The 16806-nt window shown below is 38.5% G+C and overlaps 1 protein-coding gene across 4 annotated transcripts in view; it reads left to right on the top strand.

The window, feature by feature from the left end:
- The window catches only part of SLC12A2 (solute carrier family 12 member 2), a 71450-nt gene that overhangs the window by 3755 nt on the left and 50889 nt on the right, over positions 1–16806 (top strand). For all 4 annotated transcript variants that reach the window (XR_007505177.1, XM_049796457.1, XM_049796459.1 and 1 more), the window contains exon 2: positions 15274–15393. Coding sequence is in view for 3 of the 4 variants with exons in the window: in XM_049796457.1 (XP_049652414.1) it covers positions 15274–15393 (120 nt within the window). In the remaining variant the exon portion in view is untranslated. The remainder of the gene's footprint in view (positions 1–15273; positions 15394–16806) is intronic.

Consider the following 16806-nt stretch of genomic DNA (forward strand, 5'->3'; position numbering starts at 1 on the left):
CTCTTCTACTGATTCTGTTCACACAGAAAAGAAAACACTATTGGAGGAAGATGCAGTGTTTGAGGAAGATGCGCATTCACATATAGAGGGGGTGCCTTTTGCTAAGGGTTTGTCTTGCTGTCCTGGTAGGATAGGTGTCTAACCACTTCAGGTTTCATGTGGCTGTTTCCAACAGTGGCTTTCCCAGTAGAAAAGAAAGGGTTTGTTCTTGAAGCTGTTTGTGGAAACACAGCTGGGTAATGCTGCAGTACTCTGAAGTGGATGAATTGCATACTACTGATCTTGGTCTGTCATGGTAAATTTCGAGTGAGGGGTCTTGTCTTCATTACCCAATGCTGTGCATTAGTTTTACTCTTCTTTATAGAGATGACAGAGGGAATTTGGTGATGCTGTTACAGTTGCCAATCTCATAGATAAAAGGGATGCTTTGCAGGAACATTAGTCTCCAGAGATGCAGAGGTGAGGGGATGGTTAGGAACAAAGAAGTGGGAAGGAAACAGCATACCACCATATGTAGGTTTTTGTTGCAATTGCAGTGGTGTCCCCTGCCCTCTTGAGGGGATCTGCCTTCAGACAGTAGCAAGATCAAAAGTGTCCTAGCTTTTCTTCTTATTTTTTTTTCTGTCACACAGTTTAGTAATACCTCTTTTGCCTAGGTCAGCTACCTCTGAGTAAAGCTATAGCCTGTCGAAGACATTCTGTCTGCCTTTCTCTTCTTCAATGTAAAAATTACCATGCTGTAATGTCATAGACCTTACGGTTCTGGAGGACTAATACTTCTGAAGTATTCAGAATTGCACTGTGTTTTAGTAATCCACTGCTATGCATTAATTTATAATTTTTGTGTATAGCATTGCCTTAATTGGGAAGCTTATATTTTTTTGAGGAATAAAATTCACAGTACGTGAGTGATCCTGATTTGGTATGTCTCTTATGCAGTCACTTAAGCTTTGGTAAGCAGATATTATGTCAGCTAAGCCCCCTGCTGGTAGCCTTGTTCTGTTGTTTGTTAAAACACTTGCTGAAAGTACTAGTTGATTCCCTTGACAGGCTAGATGGTAGACATCTCGGAGACAGATTTTTACACCACCCTCACCGTGCCAGCCCAAATTAAAAAAAAACAAACAAAGCCCCAAAGGCATTTAAAAACACAAGTGTGCTTTTCTTCCTCCCACACAGAAATTCATGCACCTGTCCTCTGAATTTGGAGACAGAAATAAGAAAGAACACATTACTGATAGTCTTGATGCAGAATTAAGGTTTTTTGTTTGTTTTTACTCAAGTTGGATGGCTATAATTCTTTTAAACTATCTTTCCGGCTTTGATTTGTGTTTTCCTGAGCATTGCAGTTTTGTGATAACTTAAAATGTTTAACTTAATCACAGTGAAAAGGCTGTATGTGGCACTCCTTTTTAACAAAGAATGTATTCTCTCTTGAAAATGTTGAATGACTGCTGCACCTCTAAGTTTTTGGTTTTTTTTTTTGCAGTTCTTGGTTTGTGTCTGCTTAGGCTGTAAAGAAAACAGCTCAGCTAAAGATGCATAAAAGGCTAAAAGATGTTTCCAGATGATTCTTGGCTATCAAGTTAGCTGACCGTGTTATGTAAGGTCTATCTTTTAAAACCTCCTTCCTCTCTTCTCCCTCTGCTGAAGACTGAGACCCTCTTGCAGATAGTTTTTTATTGTACTACTTTGCTGAATCTTGCTTACAATCAGTAGGTCTCTTAGTTCTTGAGTCAGTGTGATTTAATTTGGATAGCTTCTTTTCCTTCTTGCTGTCCTTTGTATTTGTAAGCAGAATTTAAAGTTTTCTTTCGGAACTTCATTGTACTAAAATAAAGCAAGAGAAACTCTTTTAGTTTTAGTCTCTGTGCTCTTGGATGTCATAGAAGCCTTTAATTTGTAACTGCTCTTGTTCATTGCTTTTGAAAAACAGTGAGCTCAATGCACCTGTGCTCAGATGAGGCTTTACTAGCATCATGCAAAGTGGTGTTTTTATGCTTTTTTTCAATCTGTGTGGAGAATTCTCACTTTGTTTATCCTGATACTGTGCTTAATTACCACCATCTTCATCAAGGGAAAAAATTACTGTACTGTTCTGTTTGCAGCAGTAAATTGTTCATTAGTCCTTCAGAGCTTATATTTTATAAGGACCATGTGTATTTTACATCCTTTGATGCTTGAATCTCTTATCTGATCTTTGCAGTAAGTCTTTAGTCCAAAACACCTATGGAATACTGAAACCCTTGAACTGTGTTCAGCAGACTGCTAACATTGTTCTTACTGCTTTGTTTTTATTTTGTTCCAGAGAAGCTGGAAATAACTGTTAATGGGTTGTAGTTTGACAGCAAAATTGTGGGCTCCTGTTGAAAGGGGTAAACTCTTGTGCTTTCTCTTATAGTGATGTTTGTATTTTTGAGATGGATCTGGGAACTGATGTGCTTTAACAGAAAGCAAACACGCCCCTCCAACTGGAAAATCTTGCACTGGATGTTGTGAGTCAGTTCACTGATCCAGTACACCAGTGGCCTCCACAATCTTTTTGGCTGCACACTTGTATCTAAAAAAAATTTTTCAGGATGCACACCTAATATATGTTTATTTATTTGCTTATCAATTATATACTTGTGCTACTGTACTGATATTGTGTATGGTACAAAATAAAAATTAAAGGATGAGATAAAGATGAAATAAACATTTTCAGGAATCTTTTTGTACTTTATTAATATTACAAAAAATATTTTCTTCCCACACTCCCCGTGGACTGTCTTGTGCACCCCTTGGAGAGCACTGCAGTGTACTATGAACGCCTTAAGTGCTCATGTCGGAAGAAAAGGCTTTGTAATTTGCTGGAAGAGTACAACTAGGGAAGGAAGGAGGGAGTGCCTGTTTGGAGGTTTTTTGTTTTTTGTTTTTTTTTTTTTTTTAATAAACCATTCTTTGCTGACATGTTGTTAGTATCACTGACTAGTTCAAGACCAGAACCTGAAAGGATAGCAATAACTTCTCTCTAGCTGGGCAGCTTTTCTTTCAGCGTAAGCTATTTCAGAACTGGTTAAAGAGGAAGGTGCTGCAGAATTAATTTTCATCTTAACTTTTTTCCCTTTTGGTACTGCATTTGATTAGACCTTAGATGATTTTCATTCTTGAAGAACATTCTTGCAGAGGAGGAGGTTGGCAAGATCGGTATCTTGAAGTAATTCAAACCAGTGTACTACATCTTCTGTTGCGTCCTTTAGATTTTTTTCTTAAAGCTGCATATAATATTTATACATCAACAACCACACACACATTTTCCCCCTCTTTGTGGTACAGGTGTTGTGGTTTAAGCCTAGCCAGTAACAAAGCACCGTGAAGCCATTCATTCTGTCCTCTCCCCCCCTGCCACCCCCTGGACCTAGTGGGATGAGAAGGAGAAAATATGAAGAAAAGCTTGTGGGTCAAGACAAAGACAGGGAGGGATCTCTTGTCACTTATGGTCATGGGCAAGAGACAGGTTCAACTTGGGGAAGAAACAATTTAATTTACTACCAATGAAATAAAAACAAGGGTAATGGGAAGTAAAACCAAATCTTAAAACACCTTCCCCCCACCCCTCCCTTCTTCCTGGGCTTAACTTTACTCCCAATTTTCTCTACCTCCTCCCCCCCCCAGCAGTGTGGGGGGAAGGGGAATGGGGGTTGGGGTCAGCTTATCACAGGTTGTCTCTGTTGCTCCTGCCACCTCAGGGACAGAACACCTCGCTCTTCCCCTGCTTCAGCGTGGGGTCCCTCCCACCAGAGACAGTCCTCCATGAACTGCTGCAGCGTGGGTCCTTCCCACGGGCTGCAGTCCTTCAGTCACAGGCTGCTCCAGCGTGGGCTTTCCCATGGAGTCACGGCCATCTCCGGGGGCATCCCCCTGCTCTGGTGTGGGGTCCTCCCCGGGCTGCAGGTGGGCATCTGCTCCCCCGCTCCCCTCCACGGGCTGGGGGGGACACAGCCTGCCGTCTCACCAGGGGCTGCAGGGGCATCCCCTCCTCCCCTGCTCCTCCTCCCCTCCTTCCTCACTGACCTCGGTGTCTGCAGAGGGGTTCCTCTCATTCCCAAACCACTACTCACTGCAGGTTCCCCTTCTTAGATCTGTTCTCCCAGAGGCGCTACCACTGTTGCTGATTGGGTTGGCCCAGGCCAGAGGCAGGTCCGACTTGAAGCCAGAGAAACTTCTACCAGCTTCTCATAGGATCCACCCCTGCGGCCCCCTCCCCCGCTACCAAAAAACCCCACCACACAAACCAAAGTCAATAGGTAATGGCAATCACAATATGGTCGTTTTGTTCACTTCTGAGAATTTTTTTTAAATAGTTGACTTCAAACTGTTTGCCTTTCAGTATTTTGGAAGCTATCCAGTTCTTGCAGCCTGAGTGTATGGAACATCTCTGATTTATTTCTACACTTCAGCATGCTGATTAGGCCTGATCAACTTAAGAAAATTTCTTTTTATGCGTTAAAAACTAAGATGCGTTATCTGTGCCTGGTAAACTTAACTGACTTAAGGATGAGGTGTTTAAAAAAAAAAAAGTAAAAAATTCCTAAAATTCCATTTTGACAAGGAAGCTTATCTCTTGCATCTTCATTTTGCTAGTTAACTTTTCTTCAAATGAATTGCTTCTATTTCACATTATTCAGGGGTTTTTTTTTAAGTCAAAGAAAACAGCAATGTCAGTTTCAGCTGTAAAGAAACTGTCATGCTAGGTTAGTGTTTCAACTTACCCTGAGGGTGTAGTGGTAGAGAGACTCTGAAGACTATTCCAAGTAACATTGCTCTTGAGCTGTAAGCAATTTGGCAGCTTTGGCTTGAACGTAGTGCTGTGCCAGTACAAGTAAGTGCTGTGCTGCATGGATGTACCAGCCCTGCTTAGTGCTTGCTCATGGGCTGTGCCTGTAGCTGTATCCATCACTTCATGGCATGACATTAAAAATTCAATCAGTATTTAATTGATTTTTAAGATTATTTCAATGGGCTGTTTAGTCTATTGTAAGAAAATAGGTTAAATGTAATTTTTTATGACCTTACTACACTTAGAACTAGACTTCTAATTAAAATGGAAAGTTTTATTAAAGATTACTGGTGCATAGTGTGGTACACTTGCTCTCCATCCTCCACCTCTTGAATGGAAAGTGCATCATTCTGTTTTGCAAAAGTGGATGAAAACTGGAAGGTGTTACAAGCAAGAATGCTTCAAATTAACCTTTTTGGGGGGATGGAGTGTAGAAGACTTGGGAACTTGCTGTGCTGAAAACAAGTTCTTGAGAAAGACTGAAATGGATTCTCTTTTGTACTTATTTACAGAACATTGTATTTCTCAGACTATACTTGAATATGTAAACTGCTATGCAAGAGCCTTGCTAATAGGACTTAATTCAGTTCTTATGCAATCAGATGCTGCATCTGCTTCATTCTGGAGAACAAGAAAATGACATGAAACGCTTAAAAGGTCTCTAACCATTAGAGGTGTATCAGAGTTATGTTTTTAATATAATCAAGTGAAAACTACCTGCGTTCAGAGCCTTGGATCTGTTTTCCTGAGAAGTATGATTCCTCTTTTCATGCCAGTGGATCTCAAAAGGAATATGATGGTCATTGTACAGTAATAAATAATTAATTTGATAAGTATTACCTTGATAATCATTTATAGTACAATGGTTCTTCTGGAAAGGACCAAATACATTGATGCATTAGGGAAACTAATATCTTGGTTCTGGAGAGGGCAAGAAAGGAGTGATCCATCAAAACCAGAACTGATGTGTATTCTTGAGGCATGAAATAGACTACATGTATTTCTTCCTCTTAAGCTGGCTGGATTGGTTGCCCCTACACTTTTGCAGGAAGTCATGCCTCCTTTTTTGTGACTAGATGTTAATGGTGCAATTTCCTGCTAACTAGAAGAATTAGAGAGACTGGCAAAGGAAGATTGTTCTTTTTTTTTTTTTATGGTGGCAGACCATGTTGACTATTCCTTGACAGGAAGGCTTCACTTTGCCTACAGTGTTTCTGGGGGTGCAGAACATAAGCATTGTGGGCCTACCATGGGGTAGCTACACTGCAAAGCTGCTGAACAGAGTTCTTTTCTCATTGGTCTCTAATTCTCATGATCAGCTTGCTGAGAGTATTCATGTCATCCTGTACTTACGGAGGGATGTATAAATCAAGTTGTGAAGATGTAGAGAGTTTTCTTTATCTTAAAATGTTCTTGAAGTGCTGTTTTTGGTATGGAGGAAGAAAAATACTATTTCTATTTCAGCTAGGATACCGCTCTTGCAGACCTGCATATGTCAACAAAACTTTGCTGCCATGTCATGTGTAAAAGCCACTTGAAAGGATTCCATCTGGTCACACCATACTGGCTGCCGGCTTTCAAATCTCAGCCTTTGCATGGCTATCTAGACTTAAGTGCTTTCCTCTGGAACTTTTCTTCTGTAAATACAGCTAGTCCTTCTCTGTTAGGAATGCAAAGATTTGAATCTGAACTTCCTATGCTAATGTTGTGACAACTAGATCAAACGGTGTTGACACTGTCACTGTTTCCAGAGTCACTGATTAGTAATCTACGTTGAGAGAGGCTTTATTTTGATGTGATGCTTAGGAAAGCATTACAACTTTTTTTTGCTTATAAAGGGCTGATAACTCAAAATTCCTGGTGATGCAGTAGAGAAGGCAGGTAGAGGAGGGGATAAGATCACTGTTAGAATATTACATGATGTTCTAATGCCTGGATTACTTAAGTGACATGATGAGTTAGTGGCGGTGGGATACTGCTGTGACAATTAAGTTCTTCAAGATCAGTCAAGGACCAGATTCTGTCTATTTTCATGAAAGTACTCCTGAGTGTGGGCAGATTTGCTGTTTCTTCATTTCTGAATTCATTCCAGGCTTTTCCCTTCAAGCAAAAGTCTACCAGATTTCAGTTTGTACCCATCCTGTATTAGGAGGGGAGGTTCATAATCACCTCCTTAAAGAGAAAAGTCCATAGCCTTTGTGTGGTTAGTAAGCTGAGACATCAGTCAAAAAAACATTGTATGCATGTAAGATGTTAAGTGGTGGTGAGCTCTATAAACAAGGTTTTTCTATCTGTCCTTTGTAAGTATACCATGTTGAAAAAAAGATGATTTGCTCCAAAGCTGAAATCAAATACCTGAGTAAGTCTCTTGATTAACAGTCTTGCTAGCCTGGTTAGTACATCATACTACTTGTAAGATTCGAGAGGAAGTATGGATGATTCTCTATCCCTTTAAAAGAAGTAAAGTAAAAATAGCTTTTAAAATCAGAAAATACACATGCACACACAAATTGCTTAATGTTTCTCTGTTAAAAGCAGTATTGGGTTGCAAGACACTGAAATACAAGCTGATGGCAGAGGCATGTACCTGGCTAATTCTTCAGTTGACATGTTCATTGTAACTATAAATTTCTTCTGTTTAAAATGGTTCTGCTGTAATCAAAGTACAACAGACTTTAATTTCAGCTTAAGATAACATTAACGTTTTGTGTTTGATGCAGTCTCTTTTAAAATCTCTGCAAGTGGATGCCAAAAGCATTTGCTGCTATATTTTAAATTCGTAACTGTAGAGAACGTAATATAGCCAAAGCACTTAAGTTTTGGTCTCTTGATTGCAAACCTGAAAAGGATTTCCTTTGAGGTGAGTAACCAATGGTTGAAGCTGTTCATGTTTGATTCCAAGGTATCCTGAGATTTAAGAACAGATCATGTATTATCTGGGTAATTTTATCTCCTGTTGCTGTAGATAACTGCTGGGTGACATTTAATGGCTTAGTAGGCTTTTTTTAGGTCATGACTGTAAAGATACTGGAGCCACAGTACAGTAGCAGCATTTTACATGTGCTTCAAACAAGGAGTGTGAATTATAAATTCTGTTAGCCAATCTGCTATAATTCATTCCTGATTTAAAACCAAACAGTGAAGTACCTAATATTACTGCTGACTTTTCTGAACTGCTGTCAACAGCTAGTCATTGCACAATGACTAGCAATGTTCCCTGAAAGTGTGTGGTTTTTGAGTTTGTTTTTTAAAGAAAATGCTAAGAAGGTGTTCAGGCAGACTGAGATGTCTTGAATGTGTCCTCTGCCATGTTTTCTTTTGCATGTGCTACCTGAGTGGGTTTTTCCCACTGGTAGCAATACTAATCACTCAGGCTTCCTATCTTACTTAACTCATGAAAAACCTGAACACCTGAATCTGTTTTGCTAACTTGGCAAGTTTATTTTTAACTAACGAATTACTAGTGAATTGTAAACAGCTCTAGGTGTCCGTGGAAGCTACTCTTTTAATGAGTAGCAATCTGTGTTTACTTGGATAATCACCCTGTTTGAAGGACCAAAGATTCAGACTATTACATCTGTTAGTAAGATGTACGTTAGTGATGTAATTAAGATGTAGAAAGTGAAAATCTACTTTCAGTTTTAGAATTTGCACTTTCACTGCTCTTTCATCAGAATGAGGGCTATTATGAAGAATTAATCGAGAGTGGGGCACGCTAATTCTTAGTTTCCTACTAACTCATGATAACCCTATCGCCATCCTTATCCCAGCAGAGGACGGGTGATGAAGAACTAGAACTGCATGCAATATTTAAAATTACAGAATTGTTTTTCTAGTTTAGGATCATTTCTCTTAAATTGTTACTGTGTAACAAGGTGATAGTTTTCTGAAGATATGTAGGATAGGCCAGAAAAAGAGTTCTTTCAAGGGTAGTGAGAGATGTAGACAGCATATGGGTTTTTTCCTTATTTTGCTTTCACAGGGATTGAGTTTCCAGTTCCTAGGTCTAACAAGATTCTTCTGCATTGTTTGATAGGTCTAAGTAGCCAATTGCCTTTTTTAAGGAATAGCTGTTTCAGTCAGTTTTGGCTATGATACTTGTTGTCTGCTTCTGGGGTTTTAATGGAAGGGAGGCTTAGGTATATTCATTGTGGCATAAATGAAAGCAATGAGGCTATCTAACAAAGTTTTAAAGTTAGCACTTGTGAAATAGATCAGTATAGAGATGAAAATAGCTGTTTGTCAACAACAGTATTACTAGTGTTACTAGTTTACAAAATAGACTGTCCATGCCAGTACTGACCGTCTTTTAAGAGAGTGTTTTGTAGAGTAAGACGTTTTGAAAGCAATTACCTACAGTACTTACTCACTCTTAGAGATGTTTGTTTCCCTTACAAAAAACACTTGAAAACTGTCAGATCTGGCAGAGGTGTTTTCCAAACTTAGGTTTAAAAACTTGCTGTGATTTGTTGTTAGTCTACAGAGCAAAGTTAAGAAGAGTATCTCAGCCATTTTGAACAGTGGTACATTGAAAAAAAAGTTTACAAACAATAGTTAGTGTCACCAGATCAAGTCAAAGACTGGTGAGAACTTACTTTTCCTCTCACATACTTAAGTACTGAAATACTTTGTATTCTCAGACAATCAAATTTGAGACTTTTCTTGATAGAGTATTAATCACAGGACTCAATCTTGTGTCCCTGGACAACAATATGCTTAAAACCATTCCATAGAGATTTAGACATTTTGGAAAGGAAACTCAGTGCTCTTGGTTTCTTTCAGCACTGGTTAGATAAAAGCATGAAAACATAAAAACAGCTTATCAAAGACTCTTAGGCACAAACTGGGAATTTTATGACTGCAAACATTAGCATGCTGCAAAAGCAGTGTTTAAAGAACACATGTGTTTGATACAGTTTAGTGTTCTACAGACAACATTTAATAGCTCGCTTATTCTTTGGTAGTACAGTATCACACTTAAATGTATTTGTACCAGTACAAACTGTTTGCAGAAGTTGTCACTGTTGCATCAGAGGTAAACACCTATGCCAGCAGGATTATTCTATGCATACCGTACATCTAGCACTTTCTAAACCTTTTATTCAGGCCATTAGAAGTCTCATAGGTGAGGTGGGAGGAAGAATCCAAAAGTTCATTCCAGGAGGCAAAGTGGAATGCTTGCTTATCCAAAAAAAGATTTGTAGTCTTTAAAAATCGTGGGAAGTGTTAGCATCTTCTGGGAAGAATGTTTAGTAATTCTGCTGCTGTTGATAACTTCCTTCAATCTGTCATTTTTATTTTATCTACACTCTGGGTAAAGTATGTTTGAATTAGAAAAGCAAACCCAAATGTTAATAAGCTTTCTTCGATGTATGTTTTGAGCTGTGTTAACTCTGAAAATCTTCTGTACTGTCAAGTTTTGTACTTGAGTAGCCATAGTCTTAACTGTGTGCAGCTATAGAGTTGGGCTATTTAGGAGTATCATCTCTACAAGTAATGATTTTTCCACTGTTGAGACAGCTGGCATGCTACATCTGGATCAATACGTATTACTGGTTGCTTCCTTCCACAAAAAGAAATTCTTAAAAATGGTGATGCCTATGAAGATAACCTTTGGGAGAAACAAGAAATTGTTATGGTAAGGTGTAGTGAACAGCTTGGTAGTAATGCTGGAAGCCACAGTGAAGGAGTGCTGAAGATGTGTGCAGGTATCTTGCTCTTGTGAAGAACGGTTCCACTGTCCGTGATGATTGCTGCAAACATCCCTAACCACAAAGCTCCTAGCAGGTAAAAGCATGATCCTGTTGTTGAGGCTTCGACTGTAGCTGGTGAGGACATAGACCCATTGCTGAACAGAATTGTTCTGTTGGTACCTCTGTTGGTAAAATACGGTTCTCAGGCAGCTTCCCTTATTTCCTGTCCTTCGTAAGTGTGTTAAATGATGAGAGCACCGTGCTTAGTGTCAGAATATGTAAGTACAAAGCAGTTTGAAATATAAGCAGCTGTTCTGTTGATTAAATATAGTGGAATGCCATTTTTATATTTCCTTGCAGCAACTGGAGCTTGAAAAGACTAGGTTCTTGATTTTCTTTTAAGATTTTGATAGTATTAGCTATTTAAATCAGCTTCAGTACTATATCCTACTAAGATAAGAAAAAGCTACTGTTTTGAAACCTTTCTAAGGAATTCGTATGAGGAGAAGCCCATACTATATGCCATGTGCTAAACCTGTAACTGATCACATTTGAGAGATGGAGAAAGAACAGTTAAATAAATGCTCTACTCCTAGGTGCTTCTTTGGCCTTCTCCCTTTGCACAAGAGTAATGGCAATAGGAAGGATTAGTTAAAGAAGTTACTACTTGAGACTTGCCAAATCAGGCAGACTGCAAAGTAAGCAGTCTGTCTGAAGAACCACATAGTCTTAGATACAAACTTGCTGATTGTCCTGTCCTTTACTTGGGGCTTCCATGTTGTGATACTTGAACAAAGAGCAGAAGACTTCATGTGCATCATCTATTCTCGTGTCATCTCATACCATTCAACATAGCCTAACGATGTTGCCTTTAAGATGGGATCTAGATAAGTTCACCACAGATAAACGTGCTGCATGACACAGACCACTATCAAGAACTCTCAGTAAAACTAAACAGCAGTTTTTACTGATGAGAAAATTTCCATGCACCACTGTATTTTAAGCTGTGTGTGAAAAATCTTAGATGTCTTCTGGCTAACAAGTCTTTTCTCATTACTAATCCATTTCTAATAAATGTGGAGGCTATTCACAATTGGCACAAATAACTTATTGTTACGATCCAGTACTGGAGATGAAATAGTAGATTATCTGTACTTTTCAGTGCACTGTGATACAGCAATGGAAATTTCTGTGTAGGAACAGAATTTAACTGTTTCTTGGCTGAATTCCTATCAGTGTATGATAGAATTGTCAACATGTAAATGTATCTTATTTTTCCTTTAACAGTGCGTTTGAACACCATAACTCAGTGTCCTTTGGACTGATTAGATAAAATACACTGTTTTGATTAAAAAGTTGTGTTAGTAACAGCATTTTTTATCTGAAATGCTAAAACCTTCTCTTTTCTTTCCCTTTTTGTTACACCCCCTCCAAATCCACAGTGTGTTAGTGTTTTTTATTGTTGATGAAGATCTTATCGTACATGTATTGCTGTTCTAAAATAGTGCTAGTGCATTTTTTTCCATTCAGTATGTGACTTGAGAAGAAGCATTGTTTCCTCATGAGCACAAGCATGAAAAATAGTACGCCTGCTTTATTTACAGCTGAGACCACAGTGGTGCTCTCTTAATCTCACATTAAAACGCTGAACTTGGAGCCTTGTGTAGTGGAATTCTTTTGTGCCCACACTCTAATATCTGTTCTGACTGGTGCTTTATTGGGCACCCACTAGCACTAATAACCAGCAGTAACCTTTCAGTTATTACATTTTGCGCGTGCTTCAAAATACTTTCCTAAGAAATATTGCATAGTGTGGAGAGACAAGACACACAGAACAAAACTTTCTTGTTTTCATAGTGTGTGTATCTTGGAGCTGATCTGGTAACTGATAACTCAAGGTATCAGTTGCGAGCCATTATCTCCTTCCCAGAACACAACGGGCTGAGCTATGGGCTTGTTTGAGCACTATAGAAAATGTGTAGCTATCACATGATGGTTGAGGTTGGAAGTGACCTCTGGGGGTCATCTTGTTGATGCATGCAGGTTTTACCAGTACCTGGCCAGCCATGGTCATATGCTGAAGTATATAATTGTCTCTTACACTAGATATTAGGATATTCATCACCTTCTCTTAAAACCTAAACGTGCAGTAAATGAAAACTTCCAGCTTGTTTAAAAAAAAAAAAAAGTGTTGTGACTCGGTATTACAGCACTAACTACTTTAGTAGCATATAATGTTTCAGTATTTTAGGACATGAAGATACAGATTTCTACCAGCCCTTCCTTGATCCTCCCTGACCAGTCTTTTCAAAAAACAATTTTATTGTTTCTTAATAGAGACATGACGTGCCTTTTTATAATACCAGAAGATGTTATCAAATGTTGGCTGTTTTGTTGGCCAGAGCATAAAATCTGCTTGGATAATATAAATGTGACTCCCTTTATGCAATGCTTTAAAATTGTTGTAAGTACAATGTGATGCTCTTCTATGAGAAATAAGAATGTATTTTGTATGAAGGAATAATAATATATAGTTACACTGTTGCATGCTTGATTAGAGGTTTTGTTGCCATGGTTGTGAACATGTTTATTAATCTGTCCTTTGTTTTAATCTATCTTTTTTTTCTTTTTTCCTCCCCACTTTTGAATGTGGGTGGGGGAGAAGCAGGGAGAAACTTCTAGTAAGTGCTGTTGGAAACAGCAGAATCTGATGAGGGAGACATAGATAGACCTAAATACCTAGAAAGAGTTTTGAGATTTATTCCTGCCTTTCTAGAAAAGTCATCTGAAGGACGGATACTCAAGGGTATCAGAGCAGGGCCGTATGTAGGCTCATTCTTTTCTGTCATGAGCTTCAGGTGTGTCTGAGTTGGGTGAGGACCCTTGTTAGAGGGCTGTCTGTTTCCTCAGTTCTGGCTTAGGCAGGTCAGCATAGGCTCAGCAAATGAGTGGTAGCTGTATGTATTAAATTAAAACTAGTTAGTTACTATTCTGCTTCTTGAAATAGAGATGCTGGAGTTAATTCTGTGTAAAATCTGAAATGTAGCAGCATGGTAATTCTCTTTTTTGGTCCTCACCGTTCTTCTTACCACTCTAAGTGGATCACATACCACTACTTGCTTGATTTGGTTTGAGTGCATGAATACAAATAATCAGCAAATCAATAGATTCTTATATATGTATATAACACGTAGATAACTATCTTCTTTTTTTTAATCCCTTTTGGAAACAAGAAAACCTACTATTTAAGAAAGCTGTCTGTTAAAGTTAATGATCTGCAAACTGATCATGATTCTGCTTAATGGTTGAAAGCTTATGCCCATCCATACAGGTTCTCCAGATGTGTTGCAGTTACAGCTGTTTTTATGAGAATTTCATAATACAGAGTCAGTGAGAGAAGCACTGCCATGAATCAGTGCTAATGACCTTCAGATAAGGCTGACATAATCTGTTTGGGGTTTTTTATTTGTTTGTATATGTACTGCAATTGTAAGGGGATATGGATGACACTCTTCCTAAGTGATAGTTCTATAAATATTTCCTCTGGACTCTGTGCTGATGGTGTATTTGGTATTAATGTATCAGGAGGAGGAATTTAATACAGTATCTCACAATAAACTTTTTTACTGTGTATCTTCACCATGGAACTTACTTCTTGAAAGCATAATGTGGGTCCAGTCTATTTTGTGTGTTATTTAGCAATTGGGAGTTTTGCCCTTTACCTCGTTGGGATTGAACCTCTAATTGCTTAAATGTTTTCTAAGCCCTCTGGGATGCAGGCTGCCTCACAAATACTGCTTGAGCTGGTTTGCTGAATAGTATTCTCTGAATGGTATTCAGGGTCTTTCTGGTATATTCATTCTTTACACTTGTTGCCTTGGATAACTAACATACTTTGCTTAGAGTGCTTCCTGCAGATTTCTTGCAGCAAGTGTAGGAAATATTTGAGTCTAAATGTTTAGGCGTTTTCCTGGCTTGGCAAAACAAAACTGCCTTTTGAAAAGCAAGCATGCAACAAGTATGTTCATATACACATTTTTAATATATAGCAAACAATTAAGATTTCTGCATTGTAAGGCTGAGAGTTGTAAAGAAAATCCACAAGCTGGTCTTTGTTCATGGGGCTGATGTTTTTTTGCATCTGTCATCCTTCCCTTCTTTTAAACAGGGAAGAGTGTTTGGGAAGAGACTTCTCTCCTTCTCTCTGAAATGCCACTCTCCCACCCTCCTTTCTAGCAGCATCACCTTACAATGAATAGTAGAATAGTTTGCAGGGAAGTGAATAATTTATTTCCTGAAAAATTGATCAAATGACAGCTAAGTCTGAACTACAGGAAATGCTATAGCTGAGACCAGTAACTTGTGGTAGAACTATATGCACTTTCAGATTAAGAAGTAAAACTTTCTGGGCTGTAGAAGTAGCTGAATTTGAAATCTTGTAGCTCTTTTTCTAAAAGACCAGATGTTTATTTCTTAGGGCTGTAGAAGTGATTCTTAAAAATATTTATTACTTTGACGGCTAACGGTTTGCTCTAACTGAAGCAGAATACCCAAGTCATCTGTGTAAGTTTGTTTTATATTCCTTGAAATCTGTGAGATGTGCCTCATGCAAGGAACATAAAGGAAAAGTTCAAACCTTGTGCCGTGTCATTCTTTAATTTTTCTGTTTGCACGAGCAGATGGGTTTTTTAACAACATGAATATGAAATGCCCTCTCTACTCTGTTAATCACATAAAACAAACTTTATTTCCACCCCCAAGGAGCCTTTTGAAGATGGCTATGCAAATGGTGAGGAAGGCACACCAGCTGGGGAAGCAGCTGCCACTTACACACCTGATAGCAAAGGGGTGGTCAAGTTTGGCTGGATAAAAGGTGTATTGGTAAGTTTGATGTATTGTGCCTCAGTTTCTTACAGATATGATCTTTCTAATAAGCTTTTTTGAGAGGAATTGTGATAGCGCTGCATAAAGAAAATATGTGTGAGAGATGTGAAAAATACCATAATTTTAGGAAGACTTGCTCTTACTTGTACTGCATTTTAAAGAAGTAGATACTTCAGGACTTCAGGTTTTGAAGAGATCATGGTTTCTTAGCACAGGTTTTACAGTCTTGAAGTTGTGTGATTTCCAAGAAGGAAAAAGGTTATATAAGTGTTCATATGTAGTAGAAAAACTACATATTAATCTTAAGTGACAAAGACAAATGCAAATGGAGAGAATACACTTAATGTGTGCTCACTTTGGATCTGTAAAGTTTTGGGCTGAAGTATTAGAAAAACATATATTTATTTATAGAGAAGTAAGGAAAAAAAAAAAAAAAGTCTTGAGGAGGGTACCTACCTGTATATGGCAAAACTTGACCAGGATTAAGTATTTAAATTTTGTTGAACCTGTTACAAAAAGTCATCTTCTTCTAAGTTGTGGAAGTCTTAACACTAAATACAATATAGTAATGGTGGAAAAAACTGAGTCTGTCCCCATTTGGAGTAGTGAAAAATTAAAGGTGACATGGGGGATTTTATTACAAGTACATTCTAATTTAATATTTTGGAAATGAGGTACCATGATTAATACGTACTCTCCAAAGCTATAAGAATTTATAGTGGTGGCTGGAAATGCAACAATTGGTTAAAACATGCTGAACTTGAGCATTCAGAATACGTAACTTTAGTTCAGCAAGCTTCCACGGTGTATTAGCAACTTCCTTACAAGTCTTGAAGTAGCCATATTCTCTACCTTGGGAGAAGGAGAGTGCCTGTGGTAGCTGTGAAGCAGCTGTTACAGACTTCTGTTGATGTACCCCAACCAAGGACAGAGTTGTTAATTTTAAAGCAGGTATGAAGCTGACTTTGAATTTCTCCAAACTCAAATGCTGTATTGGACTATTTTTGTAAGCAATTCTAAGTATTAAAGAGTTACAGGGTAAATGTTGCTGACCATTTTCTTCCAAAGTCAATTTAAAAGTTTCAAGAAGGATGATCTCCTTTTCAGTGGTTTGAAAGTTGCAATTAGTAGTTCCTCGTTAGGCTGTCATGGTTTAACCCCAGCCAGCAATTAAGCCCCACACAGCCACTCACTCAGTTCCCCCCCAGTGGGATGAGGGAAAGAATTGGAAGAGTAAAAGTGGGAAGACTCCTGGGTTGTGAGATGGTGACAGTTTCATAGGCAAACCAAAAGCCGTGCACACAAGCAAAGCAAAACAAGGAATTCATTCACCGCTTCCCATCGGCCGGCAGGTGTTCAGCCATCTCCGAGAAAACTGGGCTCCATCGTGTGTAGCAGTTACTTGGGAAG

This window comes from Accipiter gentilis, chromosome Z (genome assembly GCF_929443795.1).
Source record: "Accipiter gentilis chromosome Z, bAccGen1.1, whole genome shotgun sequence".
Lineage (NCBI taxonomy): Eukaryota > Metazoa > Chordata > Aves > Accipitriformes > Accipitridae > Astur > Astur gentilis.